The 18,676-nt window shown below is 37.3% G+C and overlaps 1 protein-coding gene across 1 annotated transcript in view; it reads right to left on the bottom strand.

Annotated features, from left to right (window-relative positions):
• The window catches only part of rnf144aa (ring finger protein 144aa), a 41,023-nt gene that overhangs the window by 5,276 nt on the left and 17,071 nt on the right, over positions 1-18,676 (bottom strand). Inside the window, exons 2-7 of the mRNA XM_077240060.1 lie at positions 14,552-14,702; positions 11,091-11,195; positions 8,818-8,878; positions 7,348-7,558; positions 1,400-1,547; positions 1,102-1,191 (exon numbers count right to left, since the gene is read on the bottom strand). Of these exons, the coding sequence (XP_077096175.1) occupies positions 1,102-1,191; positions 1,400-1,547; positions 7,348-7,558; positions 8,818-8,878; positions 11,091-11,195; positions 14,552-14,686 (750 nt within the window). The 5' untranslated portion in view covers positions 14,687-14,702. The remainder of the gene's footprint in view (positions 1-1,101; positions 1,192-1,399; positions 1,548-7,347; positions 7,559-8,817; positions 8,879-11,090; positions 11,196-14,551; positions 14,703-18,676) is intronic.

The following is an 18,676-nucleotide window of genomic DNA, read 5'->3' on the forward strand; positions in this document are numbered from 1 at the left end:
TCTCTAGATATGGTGAAGGGTGTGTGATGATGTGGGGCTTTATCAGGGTGCATAATATCCTGGATCCATGAAATAAATGGCCTTTAAAAATAAAAATCTAACTGCCTCTATGGGAATTTAACATAGGGGTGTGCTGACTTATGCACCCTATATTTTAAGGAAGAACATTTATTTATTTACGATACATTATTCATTCACAAAGAAAATTGGTGTCCTTAAAGGTTCGATTTTTCCTCATTTTTTAAATTAAGGCATTAAGATCAATTTCCAAGAGATGATTTTTTTATTCCTCTTTTTAGTCAACTTTAGCATGGGTGTGTTCATATATATATATATATATATATATATATATATATATATATATATATATATATATATATATATATATATATATACAGATGTACACACAAACATAAATATTATTTATGAAGTGGTGTCATATTTCAAGAAAGGAAATTAGGAGTAAAGTTTTCTGAGGGTTGTTTCAAACAGACTTTTCTGCATACTATGTTTCTCTCAGTTCCTAATGACATCGCTTAAAGGCTGTTTTTCAACACTATTTGTGCTGATTTTTGAACCATAAGATTCTTTTTTTAAAGCTATTAAGAAATACATAATGGACAGAGGGACTAATGAGCCTTGTGTTGAAAATGTTTTTGTATATGCCTCTCATCCAAGAAAGAGGTTGATATTTTCTTAGTATTATTTTGTTTTTTAAATCAGTCTTTTCAATGTGATATTCTCCTATCATTATTTAGTCAAACAAAAGAAAAAGGAAGGGAGGTGGGAGACCCGAGTTGGCCTTTTAAGATGTGCTAGTCTAAACTGTTCTAAATATATGGCAGATTCTACTGCTCTTCTCCATCATTTGATGAATCATTTTAGTGTATTTCTCCCAAAGAGACCTTCTTACATATAATCTGCTGTGAAACAGCAGGCATCACCTGCTCAAAACAGACAACCACATACTTCATGAACAAACACTTGTGTCTGAAAGGATGCCTGACTTGGTCACGTGTAGATGCACGTGTACTAATTTTGAACACTGCAGAGAAGAGAAAATGAGTAAGAAAACGTGTGCTCCTTCCCATGAGCACCCACCTGTGTTCTGTGCCAGATCACCGAGGCTCTGGAGTGGCCTAATTTGTTCCGGCAGGGTCCTTTGTCATAATGGATCAGGAGGAAGTCGTCCTGTCAAACACACAATTTACAAGAGGCCGGTCATTATCTCCGTGGGTGTTCGGGACAGCTGCATGAAGGACACTGTTGCATTTACGGCCTTGATTGAAGGACTAACATGCCGCCTCAGTGGCGCTCACATGGCCAATAAAAATACAGTAAGATAGCAGCATGATGTTAAGAGTGTTAAGCTGAGATATTTTGGACACTGTGAACTTACGTCCAGAGACTCCAGGCAGTACCAGCAGAAAGCATGCTTGCAGTTCTTACACATCATCTGGGCACAGCCCTCGTCTCTTTCTATGTAGACTTTACATTTAGGACAGCGTTTGATGGGGGCTTCGTCATCATCAGCTTTAAAGAATAAACTAAGGAAAAAAAGAAAAGAGTAAGAGTTAAAATTTTCAGGGATGCACCGATGTATTGGCCAATAATCCGTATCGGCCGATAAAAGCAATTGTTTTCATAGCTGAGGATCAGGGACGATTATATCCTGTCAATCAAAAGGAGATGGAAAAAACGTGTCAGACTGAAACTCAAACTGTGTGCGAGGAAAATGTCCTTGTGTTGAATTTAGGGCTATTGAAGTTAAAGAAAAAAAAAAATCACATGTAGTTCAAGCCATGGTTGCCAGGTCTGCGGTTTTCCCCTACACCATTATTTACAATTATAATATTAATTATATCTTTATATACATTATTTGTAGCGTGCTTTCTATCCAACAACGGCAAAGAGCTTCTGATTAGAAACAAAGTCTCAGCCTCTCAAATTCTGTCCATTTGATCACAAAATTCAAACAATAAATGGGGTTTTGATGCTCTTAAAGGGATAGTTCACCCAAAAATGTAAATGATCCCATAGTTTACTCACTCTCAAGCCATCCTTGATGTATATGACTTATTTCTTTCAGCCAAACACAACCAGAGTTATTTTACAAAAAACCTTGTATCTTCCAAGCTTTATAATGGGAGTGAATAGTAACGGAGCACAAAAAAGCACATCCATCCATCATAAAAGTAATCTATACGGTTCCAGGTGGTTAATAAAGGCCTTGTGAAATGAAGCGTATTTTTTGTAAGAAGAAAAAAATCCATAATTATAACTTTATATGCACTTTTTTGGGCTTCAAAAAACAAGGTACTATTCACTCCTATTAGAAAGCTGGGAAGAGTCAGGATATTCTTTAATATAACTCTGACTGTGTTTGGCTGAAAGAAGAAAGTCATATTCACCTATGATGGCTTGAGAGTGAGTAAACTATGGGATCATTTTCATTTTTGGGTGAACTATCCCTTTAAATGTGAGATCGCTGTAGTGCCCCGGTTTAAGCGGCAGTGTGGAGCGCGAGTCTTTTCTTCCACTTTAATACTGTAGCACGAAAAAAACATGCATGAACAATATAAAGATATGTTGAAAGGTACAGTACAACTTACTGAAATGAATCACGACTCATGTAATCACTCCATCTGCGTTTCAACCACGGAGACATGTCAATAAAACAGCTAGTGAACAATGTCACTAAACATTGCATTTACCTCAGGAAAGTTATGCAAAGTTCACAGATAATTAGCTATAAGTAAACACTAGAGGACATTATTGACTGTTAATTATAAATGTATGTTTGAAGACAGGTGTTTATGAAAACTACTTTATGTGCAAATGAGTACACAAACATTTCAGCTTTTAATTATTTCAGTGTTTTTTTCGGCAGCACTTGATCCAGTAATACTAACACTTTCTCTTATATTATTTTTTTAAATTTATTTTAAAAAAAATAAAAGAAAAAAGGACCGCATTAGATTAAACAGAGGGGTTATAGCACTTATATATTGTTGTCCTACTGTTAGTTTCACTGCTTCTATTGTTCTCATTTGTAAGTCGCTTTGGATAAAAGCGTCTGCTAAATGAATGAATGTAAATTATTATTATATCTGAAAATAACTAGCAGTTGAATATAATAGTTTAGTTTTTAACCTCTAATATGTTTCCCTGTACAGTTACAGCATTATTTGAGAGAGACCCCTTAAGAAAAGCAAACTATCTGTATCGGCAGATATCGCTCTGAATAATCAGCTATCGGTATAATTTATCATTTTCGCAGAGAAATTTAGTATCGGTGCATCTCTAAAAAATATCCCTTTTTCACAGGACAAAAAATAAATAAAAAATAAGGTACTGGTAAATTCGATTTCTAGTACAGACTTTTTTTTCCACGCAGACAGGCCCATCTCTTTTCTGTGTACTAAAGTGTTGTGGGCCAGGGACAGTGTTCACTGGTAATGAAGAGGCTGACCCGCAGGGACCGAGCTGACAAGTACGAGCCCATTCATTTCCAGGACAATTCCCAGTCTATTGATCTAAGAGAAGTGACAGTGTGCAGCAAAGCTCTCAGAGCCCGTTAAACAGCAGGAGCTCCTCCTTACACCTGCATCTGACTCACAGTACTGCAACACTGCAGTTTAGTGAAGTACTCTTAATGAGAAGAATAGTAATAATGTGATTATTTCCGATTTGATTGTACACTACTGTTTGAGTTATATACACAAATGTCTGAGGTAAAACAAAATGTACTTTTCATCAACAAGGATGAACTAAATTGACAGTAAAGACTTTTTCACTGTTCTTTTGAACTTTCTATTCAATAAATTCAGTATTCTATTCAGTAAAATAGCATATATATAAATATATATATATAAATTATTATTTCATTTATTTTTCTGGTGAACTGGGCCAGAAAGAAAAGAAAAAATGTATTGTTGAGCCCTGCCTGGGTTACACAAGTAGAAAAAACAACATTTGAAAAAAATAAATAATAATAATAATTCTATGCATCTATTCAAGTACATTGTAAAAAAAAAAGTCAAATAACCTAAAAAAAAAATTTTCCCCTCGCAGGGCCATTGCTTGAGTTCCTTGGGAGGCCATGAAATGTTTTCTTTTTAAATTTAGTTTAAATACATTATTTACACTTCAGGTCAGGTCAGCTCATCGCTCCTTGAGGAAACAACAGTCTGTTTTAAGTGTAAATGGGGTCCATTTTGATTTCATGCTGTCTAAAGACTGATTCTCTCAGTCTGAATGAATGAGTTTAGGCGATCTCAAACATGAAATGATACAGAAATTGAGCTGTAAACTTGAAAGACTCTTTGGAGTATTATGACTAGCGTGTATTAGTGAAGCAATTCACTTCAGAGCTAGCTGAGTGTTCACTCCTGTAAGACTCAAGATCAAGGATCAGAAACTCCGCTCAATGATGCTTTTGCTTTGGAATCAAGTGTGCGTGTGACGTGAATGTCAAATAACACGTGTGCATGCATCTCTGGCTTACTGAGCAGAGAGAGAGGGGGAGAAAAAAACTCTCTTCAGCATCTAGAAGCTGAAGATCCATTCTTTGACTGAATGATGAGCATGTTCAATAAGGCAGAAAAACACTGACAGATTGAGGTATTTTATTTCAAATCTCATGTCGACCTATCAACATCGAACATCATTACACTGTACATGCCTCATCGTGACAGCTGGAAACACATACCGACCAGGAGGAAGGATGGGAGTGTTTAAACGCACATCAAAGAGACGAGACTCCACTGAAGCGAAGCTGCTGGTGAATGAGGAGACGAAAAGATGAGAAAGACTTAAAGGAATAGTTCAGGATAGGATAACCTCAGATAAAAGATAACCTCGATCAACAGCATGTGTGGCACAGTGTACCCCCCCAAAAAATGTCTTTATAGAAAAAGGGTTACATGAGACACAAATGAAGTGAATGGAACCAATTTTCAGTGGAAAAGCAGTGAAATCATTTGAAAGCAGAAACGAGAAACTTGCACTAAAAAAAAAATCTTACCAACCCCAAACTATTGAATGGTAATGTTTTTGAAAAAGAAGTCTTCTATGCTCACCAAGACTGCACTTATTTGATTAAAAATACAGTACAAACAGTAATGGTCACAGTCACGTTCAGATTGTTTTGTTTTCATTCAGTCACATGTTTCCTTTGTCTAGTTTCCCGCCACTTATGCATTGTCATGGTTACTGATGATTAGTCCTCTTAGTTCAGCCGTCTCCCCTTATTAACCTTGTTTGTAGTTCCTTTGGTCCCTCAGTTTATTTTCGGTTGTTGTCTGTGCACTAGCACACCGTTTCATATGTTGGCTTGTTATTCTGAGTTCATAATAAATCTTTAATCTTGTCATAAAATCATAAATCTTGTTCTTTTATAATCAACTTCGTCTTCTGTGGATCTAAGCATTACAGTAATACTGTAAAATATTATTAATATTATTATAATATTATTAATTGTATTATTTAATATAATTTAAAAGTGTTTTCTATTTGAACATTTATTAATATGTAAATTATTACTGTGATGGCAAAAGCTGAATTTTCAGCATCATTACTCCAGTCTTCAGTGTCACATGATCCTTCAGAAATCATTCTGATTTGCTGGCTGCCCAAGAAACATTTCTAATTGTTATTAATTATATCAATATTATTATTATCAATGTTGAAAAAAGTTGTGTTGCTTAGTATTTTTGTGAAAACCAAGATCATTTTTTTTATCAAAAAGTTCAAAAGACCAGCATTTATTTGAAATAGAAATATCTTTTTACCTGTTGGACTAAATGTCTTTACTGTCAATTTAATGCATCCTTGCTGAATAAAAATGTTAATTTCTTTTAAAAATCTTACTGACCCCAAAATTTTGAATGGTAATGTACAATGTTATAAAACCCCTCACATTAATTCTTCTCTTAAAACTTGAATATTAAAGTTGGTCCCTTTCATTTTTGGTTGGTCACTTCACAGTCAGTTTAAGGCATTAGGTTGTCATGGGAAAAATACGTTGTAATATTGGATATTACATAGAAAAGTAGAATTTTCTTCACACTGAAAACATATTAACATGCATGTTTTGTCATATTTTAAGTGCCGCAAGGTATCCCACATTTTTGCTTTTTTTAAAAGAAGAGACAAGTAAAAATCAACATTATGCCACAAGTGCGGTCATTTAAGCACAGCTTGTACTGAGCCATAGATTAGGCCTGGGTATTGACCAAATTTCACAATTCGATTCGATTTCGATTCACAAGCTTGCAATTAAATTCGATTCCGATTCGATTCGATTCAATATTGATTATTTTGGATATCAGGTAAGCTACAATACATGGCAAATTTTCTCAAGGAAAACAAATCTCTTAACTAATGCTGTAAACTATGGGAGTCAGTTGTAGCCTATAGGCTTCATTAGCCTACTATAATATTGAAGGTAAAAATTAACTGATTTGTATACAAACACTTAAATTACACTTATACTTATTTTTATAATAATAAAGTCATATGAAAAATAAACATTTAAACGGTGGCTGTCATAAAAACTTGCCAGATTTATTCAACCATGCATTAAATATTGAAGAACATTAAAAATGACAATGAATATGTAATATGGTGCATATATTTAGCAAAATGCTCCTCTTTGGAGTTAATTTTTCTAGCTGACTAACAAGTTCATGGTCACTGGATGTGTGAATGTGAATGTGACATTACAAGACATTGTTTGCAAGCTGTTTTACTGATGTCTTTCCACAGTTGAAACACTAATTGAGCGATTCCATGTGACATGATACGGATTTCGATAAGTTGTACTCTTATCTTTTAACACACTTTCAGATGCTCATTCATTTATTTCACGCTGTAACTGGAATAATTTTTGTACTGGTATGTATTTTTCTATGTACATTTCTGAAATGCACTTTCTGTAAAGCTGCTTTGAAACAATATGTATTGTGAAGAGCGCTATACAAATTTGAATATTATTACGGCGGAAGAGAAGATCATGTGCTTCTCTTGAGCTGCGCCAGAGCGATCTCACGCCACAGTGGCATTTATGTTTTTGAATTTCGTAAGAAAATGTACGTAATTTGAAATCTGAGACTTTGTTTCATATCAATAATAACAAAACACAAAGATTATTGCAATTTATTGGATGGGATGGGTGCTACAATGCGTGCCAATCATTCATCAACTGAAAACAGGATGACTAGCCTAATCGATTCTTGGGATTTAAGAATCGATATCGATTCGTAAAAATGAGAATCGATTAAAATCGAAAAATCGATATTTTTTACTCAGCGGTACCATAGATAATTTTTTTAAAGACAACAGTACCTGCTTTCTCCAGGTAGAAACGAGGTGATGGGAACGTTCTCCTGGCAGTCTTGGTCCGGGTGCCAGCTGGCCTTGCAGGCGGAACAGAACTCAAGTGTGCAAACGCTGCACCGCACCAACTGCGGAAGCGGCGTGTCAGACTCCTTCAGCTGGCACACGGCCTGGCACGTGGAGGACGGGCACCAGGTCCGGCTTGGGTCCAGCAACACCTCTGTAGGGGGGCGAGAGATGAGAGATCAGACGCAGCTTCCGTAAGTGTTTATTTTAGGCTGCTTCCAGCTGATGCAGGCTGACAGGTCACCATGGTTACACCATCTGAGATGGAGGGGTAATAGAAAAGAGCAGCTTCGGCCTCATCTGCCCTCAGGAACGAGATCCCAGAACTGCTACTTATCATAGCTTTGCATAAATTCATTAGTTTAATTAGATTTCATGAAAGCAAAAAGCTGCATGAGGCCTGTGCGTTACAGTGATTTTACGACTGGGCACAATAGGTGGCGGAGACAAAGTTGTTCAAAAAATAATTACATTTAGTTGTGGCAAGAATCATGTATTCTGATAAAACGTGAGTGGTGCTTGTTTGTGCGAAAGATCTTGATGTTTGGGTGTAGCTATGAAGTTGCTAATTCATTCTGCTAGGGCCTTCCAAGGTGATTTTGAGGTGGTTTCTAGTTGCTTACTGATCCACACCAAAAACAGTCCACTCCAAGTCTCTATGATATTCTGGTTCCTTTAAATACACCTTTGATTGTTGCTCTAATCAGAATTTATAGATGCAACTACACATTTCATAATGGTTTTACGTGGTTTTACTTGCTCATCTGCCTGATGAATGAATAAAAGGTCAGTTAGTGGCATACTGTATGGCTATGGTTATGTAATGTGTGGTTGGGGGCAATTATGTTAGAAAGAGGACTTACAGTAATATCTGCATTTTGGTAGATCGGATCACAAGTGGATGATGCTTCATACAGGTGTAAAATGTAATGAATTGGAATCCTGCACAGTCACAGGAAATAGCTTACTTCCACTTTGGAAAAAAAAGGGACAGTTTTCTTTAAGATAAAAATTGTAAGTCAGGACTGTGGCATATTGATCAGCACGAGTTTCAGAACGTGTAGCCTTGGTGCTCACGCGGACAAAGTACAAAGATTTGAATCTGCCATTCTCCAGTAAAAAAACAGAAAACATAATGGTACAGTTAAACAAGGTGTCTGCAGGTGGCAGGCTCTCATTGAAGAAAAACAGACAGTACAGGTAAAAGCCTCCATTCTGTGACGGCATAAGCTCAGCTGGACCTACACGAGTCCAGAGCAAGTCCACTCACATTCCTTTCATCCTCACACCTGGCCTATTTGTCTACAGTGAGTCACTCGGAGTCATCTAGGACAACAAGCATGGAGCTCACCATCAACATGCACACGTGCCTCATCAACCCCTGATGGACACAGACAGCCTCTTTCCACTTACCTTTCTCAAACTGCAGCTTCCTGTACCTCTGCATTATCTCTGTGGCCACCATGCATTCAATCTGAGAGAGAAAGAAAGTGGACAAAAGCAGTTAATAAACAATGTGGATGGATACAAAAGCACTCTTTGCTTTGCAGATATTGCATTTAGCATTCAATTTGATCTGGGTAAACACACATCCAACAACAAACACGGTTTCTAATCTAATCACTGTCTTGAGATCAAACAACACCGCAGGAATATGCATGCAGAATTTTTGTTTGGTGATTCTAGAGGCGCAGAAACAACATACGTCAGCTTTAAGGATTGCCAAAATAAAAAAGGCTCATTAGTTGCTCTGATGCTTTGCAGCTCGGTCTGATTTTTTCATCTGGTTTAGTTGCTTTGATACTGAACGAGCCAGCCATCCTCACAATGAGCCTGCAGCGCCGAGGAGGAACCCTTCCCTCGGACTGACCTCATACTTGGAAGGATTGTGTGGTGCAAGACACCGAGGGGAGAGTCAGAGTGGAGAGGTTTCAGCATCCATTTTATGCTAAAAGAGCTTTAAATCTCCTCTTGATGAGATGCAGGTCCATTTTAGGACTTTTATTTGGACGGTAAAAAATTTGAAAAATTTTGATTAAAATTAGCCCATGATTTACACACCCTGAAGCCATCCTAGGTGTATATGACTTTCTTCTTTCAGACGAATACAATTGGAGTCATCTATATTAAAAAAGGTCCTGGCTCTTCCAAGCGTTATAATGGGTGTCAATGGGTATATGTTTTTGGAAGTCCATCAAAGCTCATCTATCCGTGATAAAAGTGCTCGAAACAGCTCCGGGGGTTAATAAAGACCTTCTGAAGTGAATCGATGTGTTCGTGTAAGAAAAATATCCATATTTAAAACATTATCGACTAAAATAACTAGCTTCCGGCAGACGGCCGTACGCCAAAAGAGTAACACTTGACGATGTATGACATAGGAGTAACATGAGCTTTTGACGCCTCTTGCGGTTCAAGCAGGGCTAGGCAACCGTGTTCATCATTACGTTGTGCATCAAGTTCAAAATAGCTCAAGCTCAAATAACTAGCTTCCGGCAAACGGTCGTACGCAAGTCGACTTGCGCCAAAAGAGTAACCTTTGAACTTGATGCACAACGTAATGATGAACACGGTTGCCTAGCCCTGCTTGAACCGCAAGAGGCGTCAAAAGCTCATGTTACTCCTATGTCATACATCGTCAAGTGTTACTCTTTTGGCGTACGGCCGTCTGCCGGAAGCTAGTTATTTGAGTCGAATAAAGTTTTAAATTATGGATATTTTTCTTACACGAATGCATAGCTTCACTTCAGAAGACCTTTATTAACCCCCACAGAGCCGTTTCAAGTACTTTTAACACGGATAGACGTTCCCTGATGGACTTCCCAAAAAAATATACCCATTGACTCCTATTATACAGCTTGGAAGAGCCAGGACCTTTTTTAATATAACTCCAATTGTATTCGTCTGAAAGAAGAAAGTCATATACACCTAGGATGCCTTCAGAGTGAGTAAATAATGGGATACTCTTCATTTTTGGGTCAACTATCCTTTTAATGGCCCTTCATTTAAAAACCTACTTTAGTAATAGTAAAATTAAAAAGTCCCTGACATGAATGCTGTACTGACCAATCACAACTCTGTTTTATAATAGTAAATATTTAGCATTAAAAATCTGTGCAAAATGCAGGAATATGTACATTAGCATTCAAATATTTGGTAATTTTGTAATATTTTTGAAATGGCAATAAAAACTGCAATGTTATGAAATAATACTGCATTTTAAAACAATTTTTTTCTATGTGAATATATTTTAAAATGTAACTTATTGCTGTAATGACTTGAATTTTCAGCATCATAACTCCAGTCTTCAGCATCACATGATTCTTCAGAAATCATTCTAATATGCTGTTTTGATGCTTAAGAAAAAAATCTTATTACTATCAATGTTTAAAACAATTGCACTGCTTTATATTTTTTGTGAAAACGGTCCATTTTTATCAGGATTCTTTGATTAACAAAAAGTTCAAAAGAACAGCATTTATTTGAATAGAAGACTTGCTTGTGTATGATATTGCGTAACTATGTCGTGTGATATAAATATGAGACAAAAACTCACTCAGGGGATATTCATACCCCAGTATCTTACATTTTAGGGGGATTCTAACTGCCTTTTATAGGCTCCATCATGCAGTGATGCAGATGTTATTGCCCCCAAATGTTTGAACGGTAGTGTATGTTGACATTACCTCATTTTCTTGTAAATGTCCACGTTTTGGACAGGCTGAGTCTGGACAGCTGATGGCCGTTTCAAAGCCCTCTTTTATGAGAATTTCCACATACTGCTTCAGGCACTTTAAAAGGATAATAAGACATAAATATTAAATTAATAAAATAGAAAATATGGAAAAATGCATTATGTGTAAACAAATTCTGCTTTTAATTTTTTGTTTAATTTGCTCAGTGTGTCTGCGAGAGTGCGAGTACAGAAGCACTAAACCACTTGTAATGCACCGTTAACTTCCTCAAAATAATTACGCTGTATAACATCTCAATTTAATGAAGACGTATTCACTTGTCCAAGACTAATTATCCTTCAGTGTTAACAATTTGCAAACTCACTGTTTTAATAGGCTGTGAACAAAATATATTTTATTATTTCATTTTTGCTTCAGGAGAAAAATCAGGTCATACTCTCTCTCTCTCTGTCTCTCTCTCTCTCTGTCTCTCTCTCTCTCTGTCTCTCTCTCTCTCTGTCTCTCTCTCTCTCTGTCTCTCTCTCTCTCTGTCTCTCTCTGTCTCTCTCTCTCTCTGTCTCTCTCTCTCTCTGTCTCTCTCTCTCTCTGTCTCTCTCTCTCTGTCTCTCTCTCTCTCTGTCTCTCTCTCTCTCTCTCTCTGTCTCTCTCTCTCTCTCTCTGTCTCTCTCTCTCTGTCTCTCTGTCTCTCTCTGTCTCTCTCTGTCTCTCTCTGTCTCTCTCTGTCTCTCTCTGTCTCTCTCAAAAAAAAACATTACAAAATAATATTAAATAATTTTGTATATATATATAAATATAAAACTAATTGTGTATTTGAGCTTTTAGGAATGTTTGGCAAGGCAAAGTCTGAAGGAGTTGTTTCTATAAACATGCTGCGCTTAGCTCACTAGAGACAAAGTTGTCTTTGTGTCTTAAGACACAAGCAAGACAAGGCTTCTCAGAGTCAGATGAGGAGATGTTTTCCCTTTACCCGACTCTAGCAGCTTCCTTTGCCCAAATGTTGCCTGCAACCTCAAGATATAAATAAAACTGGTCTCAAATCAGTATGACTACACAGCAAAGGTGAAGTCAGAACAGCAAACCTCAGAGGGTTGAATAAGACTGTTTAATACTGGACTATGAATCACATTTCTGAAAAAAAATTAATAAAAACAGTTCAGTTGGCCCGTGGATGTTCCATCTATAGCTGTGAACTGTGCTTATATATAGACACATTTCAAAATGTCTGAGGCTTATGTAAGAATCCCACTCATTTATTTTTAGATGTTCCATTCCTATAACAGTGACACCTAAAGACAGAAATGAAATATAGAAATATTCATAAAATATGGCTGAAAGCTAGGGTTGGGCGGTATTTCAGTAATATCGTATACCGCGGGGTCTTAAAATAGCAACGGTATCAGTTTCAATACAGTCATTACCGGCACTTATATATAATAAATAAATATAATTTATTCAATGCCCAAAAATGCTTATGTAGTTGTCATCAAGTGACAGTGTGGAGGAGAGAGAGAGAGAGAAGGGAGAGGCGGTAAATACTGACTAGGCAATTTGTAAATGTTGCAATAAAAAAGGTGACCGCGAGAGATGGAAACACCTCTAACCTAATGTCGCATCTCCGAAACAACCACCCACTCAGTGCGGCGAGGATGCATTTTGCCCCGAGTTCATTAAATAAGCGCATTCGTTTATATTTGTTAAAATATTATAATGTTATTTTTTTTTTACGTTGATAATGAAAACTGAACAGCACGAGTAAGATGGGATGCATCGGGAGTCAGACATTGACCACTTAATTAAGTTTCATTTTGTAAAAGGCCTTTCTTTACAGTGAATTTCGTTTTGTATAAATTGTATCCTAATTTTAATCATTTTTTTTTATCAACCAATAATAAATAAGAATCAAATATAGCAGACAACATCATGACATGATCGTGCGCTGGCGCGCCGCGGTCACTTGCATTGAAATCTCATCATAAATTAACCGAAACTCACATGTATGTCTCACAGACATGACAGATATCTAAATAAAGCTTGAAATTTCATTAAACGAAACAATTCAAAACGAAAAGAAATAGGCAACTCGCTGATTATTTAATCCATGATGTGCATTTCTCTCTATGCGCGTTCTATACGGAAATGGCGATCATCAAATTAAACGAAACTATTCAAAACGAAAAGAAATCGGCTAGCCTACTCTCTGATTATTTAATCCATGATGTGCATTTCTCTCTATCCTTCACTATGGAGATGGCGATTCGTCAATTTCTTTAAACGAAACAATTCAAAAGGAAAAGAAATATAGGCAGCATACTCTCTGATTAATCCAGGATGTGCATTTCTCTCTATACGCGCGTTCACCACGGAGATATCAATCGTCAATTTCTTTAAACGAAACGATTCAAAAGGAAAAGAAATATAGGCAGCATACTCTCTGATTAATCCATGATGTGCATTTCTCTCTATACGCGCGTTCACCACGGAGATATCAATCGTCAACTTCTTTAAACGAAACAATTCAAAACGAAAAGAAAAAGGCTAGCCTATACCTTCTGATTATGTAATCCATGATGTGCATTTCTCTCTATATATGCGCGTCCACTAGGAGATGGCGATCGTCAACTTAATCTTTGCAGCACTGACAGAAAAGTTGTATTAATAAAAATCAATGGACGCGTGTCACCGGATTTACAAATGCACTTCTTGCTTGTTGCTTGTTAATTTAATTTAAATGAATTAATAAAATGAATACAATTGTCATAATTAAAATAATTAAATATTATTAATTGTCCCATTTTTGCTCATTTATAAATAGTATTTATTTCTACCACCCCCTCAGCACCTGGGTTAAACAATTATTTGGCGCCACCATATTATAACGGCCCACGTATTAAAAATAGTCGACTCTAAATAGGGCTCCGGCTCATATTACATTTAATGCCGTCAACAGGGATCAGACACAACGTACACGGGTTGGCCTTGATTTTTTTTTTTGTGTGTTTTTTATGCCCGATCTGGTATTCAGTTTCTGAACGGTGTAGACACAAGCCAACAGTTTGGTGACGCTGTCTGAGCCTTATGTCATAATTTTTAATTAGTCACGGTAATACCGTATACCCCGGTAAAATTGGGAGGAGGTTTGACGGTATCAAAATTTGGATACCGCCCAAGCCTACTGAAAGCACACATTATTTTAAATGTTTGTCAAAATCTTTCATTGACTTCTATTCTAAACTCAAATACAATTAAATACAATAACATAGTTTTATTTTTTTAATGTATTTTCTTATTATTTCTAATTTTATTTCATTTCATTTTGATATATCACATAACATAAAAATAAGCAAATATTTTATTTATTTGTTATTTATTATGCACGTTTATTATGCACTAAATAAAATATATTTTTTAAAACATGTTTTTTGAACCCTAAAATCATTTTAGATACTACTCACCAGGGTGCAGAAGATGCATTGGCACTGGGTGATGGTGGTCATTTGCTCCAAGGGAAACTCTCCCAGGCACAACTTACAAGTCACGAGCGGGTCCAGGGCCAAATCCCAGGTGGGTCGGTACCTAGCTGTGGTCATGATGCCTGCTGCAGAGCTGAAACACAGAATAGCTGCAATTAGACAAAGCCTACACAGTTTAATACACAACAAACGGCACAAAGCTTTTAACCGCTGTCAATCTAAAGTGCCGACTGATGCTGCAGTCACGATAAGTGCTTCTCAGCGCTAATATCCACGGCATCACACACACCAGCCCCATAAATGCACATCAAACTAGCCACGTTACGTTTAGAGATGGTCTAACAGACGCAGTGGCGAAAGGGGCAAATACATTATTTACCTCCATTTATATTCTGTAGCCTAAATGAAGGCCTGTCCACGAAGTGCTTTTCTGAATGCATTCGGGAGTCTAGTCTGACTGTAATGGAATGAAAAGTCGCACCAGATAGACGGAGCAATTTTTCGCCTTCTGCTGCTGAATGAAAGATGAGTTCACTGCGTGGTAGGTCTGCCTACTCCTTAAATGAGAAGGTTAGGAGAGAGAGAGGGCGAGAGAGAGAGCGAGAGAGAGAGAGCGAGAGAGAGAGCGAGAGAGAGAGAGAAAAGTACATTACTCTCTGCCTACGTCTCCTCTTTTTACAGTTTTTCAGAGAGGGATATTTTTGGAAGTCTCGACCATGAGACACTTCCATTTTCTCACGCTGAAGTGGGCTGTTGTGCACAGAGAGGCTCGTGTCTTGAGTATTTACAGGAAGTGCCTGTGAAAACATCATCACTCTGCTTGGCTGCTAAGCAACGGGGAACAGGGAACCGCTTCTGCAGGTCGAGGAACGGGTGCTTATGGCAGGTTATGTTGGATATCATATGCTGAGAATCACTCACGATGCTTTTAGACATTTCAGTCAGTGATGCAGAGAGTTGTGTGATGTAGTGGTTCAGGTTTAGTGCTAGTTACGGGGAGGCGCTTAACACCATGGAGGTGCCGTTTATGTCACCTTTCTATGCCGACATCAACATTTCACTCACCCTGGCTTTGTCCTGTTACATAAAGATTTTATATGGAAATGTGCTACAAGTAGTTGATGCCACATTGCTAGGTGGTTGCCAGGTGTTTTGAGTGGTTGTTAGTGGTTTTTAGCCAGTCGTTTGCCAGAGCATTATCGAGTGCAAAGAATTCTCCACAAATCAGAGAATCATATCAAGCCAATCTCCCCAAAATAATTTTTTAGCACACACCCACTCCAGTGAAGTACTGTGAATCAAATTAGTCTGACTCTCGTTTATGCTCTCAAAATACTTTAAATATTTGTATATAAATATGCATAAATGTAAAATATATTGTTTTTTATGCACTAAACGCAACACTTTTGTTTTTGCCCCCATTTTTCATGAGCTGAACTCAAAGATCTAGGCTAAGACTTTTTCTATGTACACAAAACTATCTCTCTCAAATATTGTTCACAAATCTGTCTAAATCTGTGTTAGTGAGCACTTCTCCTTTGCTGAGATAATCCATCCACCTCACAGGTGTGGCATATCAAGATGCTGATTAGACAGCATGATTATTGCACAGGTGAAAAGAAAAAAATAAAGCTTCAACCCCAGACGTTTCCAAGCAGCACAGCAGTAATGACTTTATGAATGTCTTTAATTACATGATTGATAATATCAGGGAGAAAATTATAACTATGCAACCGTCTACTACAGTACCGCATCAGGCAGTGCACTGTAGTCTCCCTGACGAAAAATTCGATTCATTCATTGCTATAGGAGAGGAAGAATTTTCTAAACTCGTTAAATCATCAAAATCGACATCATGTATGTTAGACCCTATACCGACTAAGCTACTGAGAGAGATGTACTAGGACCGTTGCTGTTGACTCTGTAATGCTACCCTTAGGAGATATCATTAGGAGGCATGGCATTAGTTTTCACTGTTATGCTGATGATATTCAGCTCTATATTTCTTCACTCCCTGATGAAACTTACCAACTCACAAAAGTAACGGAATGCATAGCTGATATAAAAAACTGGATGACTAGTAATTTCCTACTACTTAATTCTGAAAAAACAGAGATTCTAATTATTGGACAAAAAAGTCCTCACGTAATAACCTAGAATACTGTTTAACACATGATGGCTGATCTGTCAAGTCCTCTCGTCGGTTAGGAACCTGGGTGTGCTCTTTGATACCAATCTTTCATTTGAAAGTCACGTGTCTAGTATCTGTAAAACCGCTTTTTCCCATCTTAATAATATATCTAAATTACGTCATATGCTCTCAATGAAAAATGCAGAACAATTAGTTCATGCGTTCATGACATCAAGGCTAGATTATTGTAATGCTATTATGGGTGGTTGCCCTGCACGCTTAATAAACAAACTACAGCTGGTCCAAAACGCAGCCGCTCGAGTTCTTACCAGGATGACCATATTAGCCCGGTTCTGTCAACACTGCATTGGCTCCCTATTAAACATTGTATAAATTTTAAAATATTGCTGATAACTTACGAAGCACTAAATGGTTTAGCTCCGCAGTACTTGAGGGAGCTCTTAACGCATTATAGTCCTTCACGTCTCTTGCGATCTAAAAATTCTGTCCAGTTGATAATCTATCAAATATCAAGAATATCAAAATTGACTGCTTGCGGTAGATCCTTTTCCTATTTAGCACCAAAACTTTGGAATAATCTTCCTAACATTGTCCGGGAAGCAGACACACTCTGTCAGTTCAAATCTAGACTAAAATTGAATCTCTTTGGCCTATACACAATGCATTATAGACTTCTATAATTCAATGTTTGGCTGCATAGTTTAGATCAGCTGGGACCGGGAACACCTCCCATAAATCCTGATGTACCTGATGTTACATCGTAAGAAGAACCTCTGTATAGATAAAACGTTGTCGGGATAATTACGGTTTGCGTGGCTACGCAGACGCGACAAAAAAATTATGTATTATACATTAAGGCCAGACAAGTAGTTTGTTGAGGGTTGATTTGTGAAGGACTACACGCCTGCGCACATAGATATTCAAATGCGCATTCCTATCGACTGAACACGTGATGCGCATGTGCGTGCCGCCTGCGTTTCCGTTCTTGAGGTTTGCGCAGAGAAAATGTATAATCGTTTTCACCTTCAAAACGATTTCCTTCTTTGCTGCCATTTACTATAAAGCTGCTTTGAAACGATCCATACTGTTAAAAGCGCTTTATAAATGAAGGTGACTTGACGGTCTCTGCTTGTTTGTATTGCAAGGGTAAACAAAAAACTGGTTCTTTGACTAAATTCAGCATTTTCTCAAAAAACAGTACATATATTTAATGTATTTGAGGAGTGGAGAAGAGTCTTAGTCTAGCATTTGTCATCAGAAATAGCCTGTGCGTATAATAATAATAATAATAATAACATGAGATATTGGCCAAATTACACTATGTCTGAGATTCTCCTAAATTTGACTGCTGTTTTTCTCTCATTAAATCCGTCAAGTACACAGTCTTGTACCTTTGTCTTTTTATCTGAAATAGATGTCCATAATGATATAGCATAAATGATATGTTTACATCAGTTTAATATTTTTCTTAACCGCTCACCTTAAGTAAAAGAAATTTCTCAGAGAGCAGAGAGGCTTTGCATAAGACAATCGCATGTAATTTTCTCTGAGCATAAGTACAGAATTAAAAACAAATCCTTAGTGCTACAGACGTTAAAGGGCTCTTAAGCTCTCATTCGTCATTTGCACAAAACTTCCTGGCTGTTTCCGCTTGATAAGTCAAATGGGGTGAAGTACTGATGGCTTGATGATGCACCAACGCAGCCTCCAGTATCTCAAGAACAGAGACGCCAAAGAAAGCTGATTTTTCTGGTCGAGCTCAGAGGTCTTACATCACTCTTCCTTCAACCTGTCACAACCTGTCTTGCTCGTCCACATCCATCCATCTCTGATGCCCGTTCTCACAGGCTACCACCTCATCTGAGCAGCACAGAGAAAAGAGACCACATTAACTATATATCTCATGAAACAGGGGTGTATGATATCATTATGCTGATATGTGGCCAAAGAATCAG

This window comes from Siphateles boraxobius, unplaced genomic scaffold (genome assembly GCF_051911475.1).
Source record: "Siphateles boraxobius isolate OS27281-9 unplaced genomic scaffold, OSU_SipBor_1 22, whole genome shotgun sequence".
NCBI lineage: Eukaryota > Metazoa > Chordata > Actinopteri > Cypriniformes > Leuciscidae > Siphateles > Siphateles boraxobius.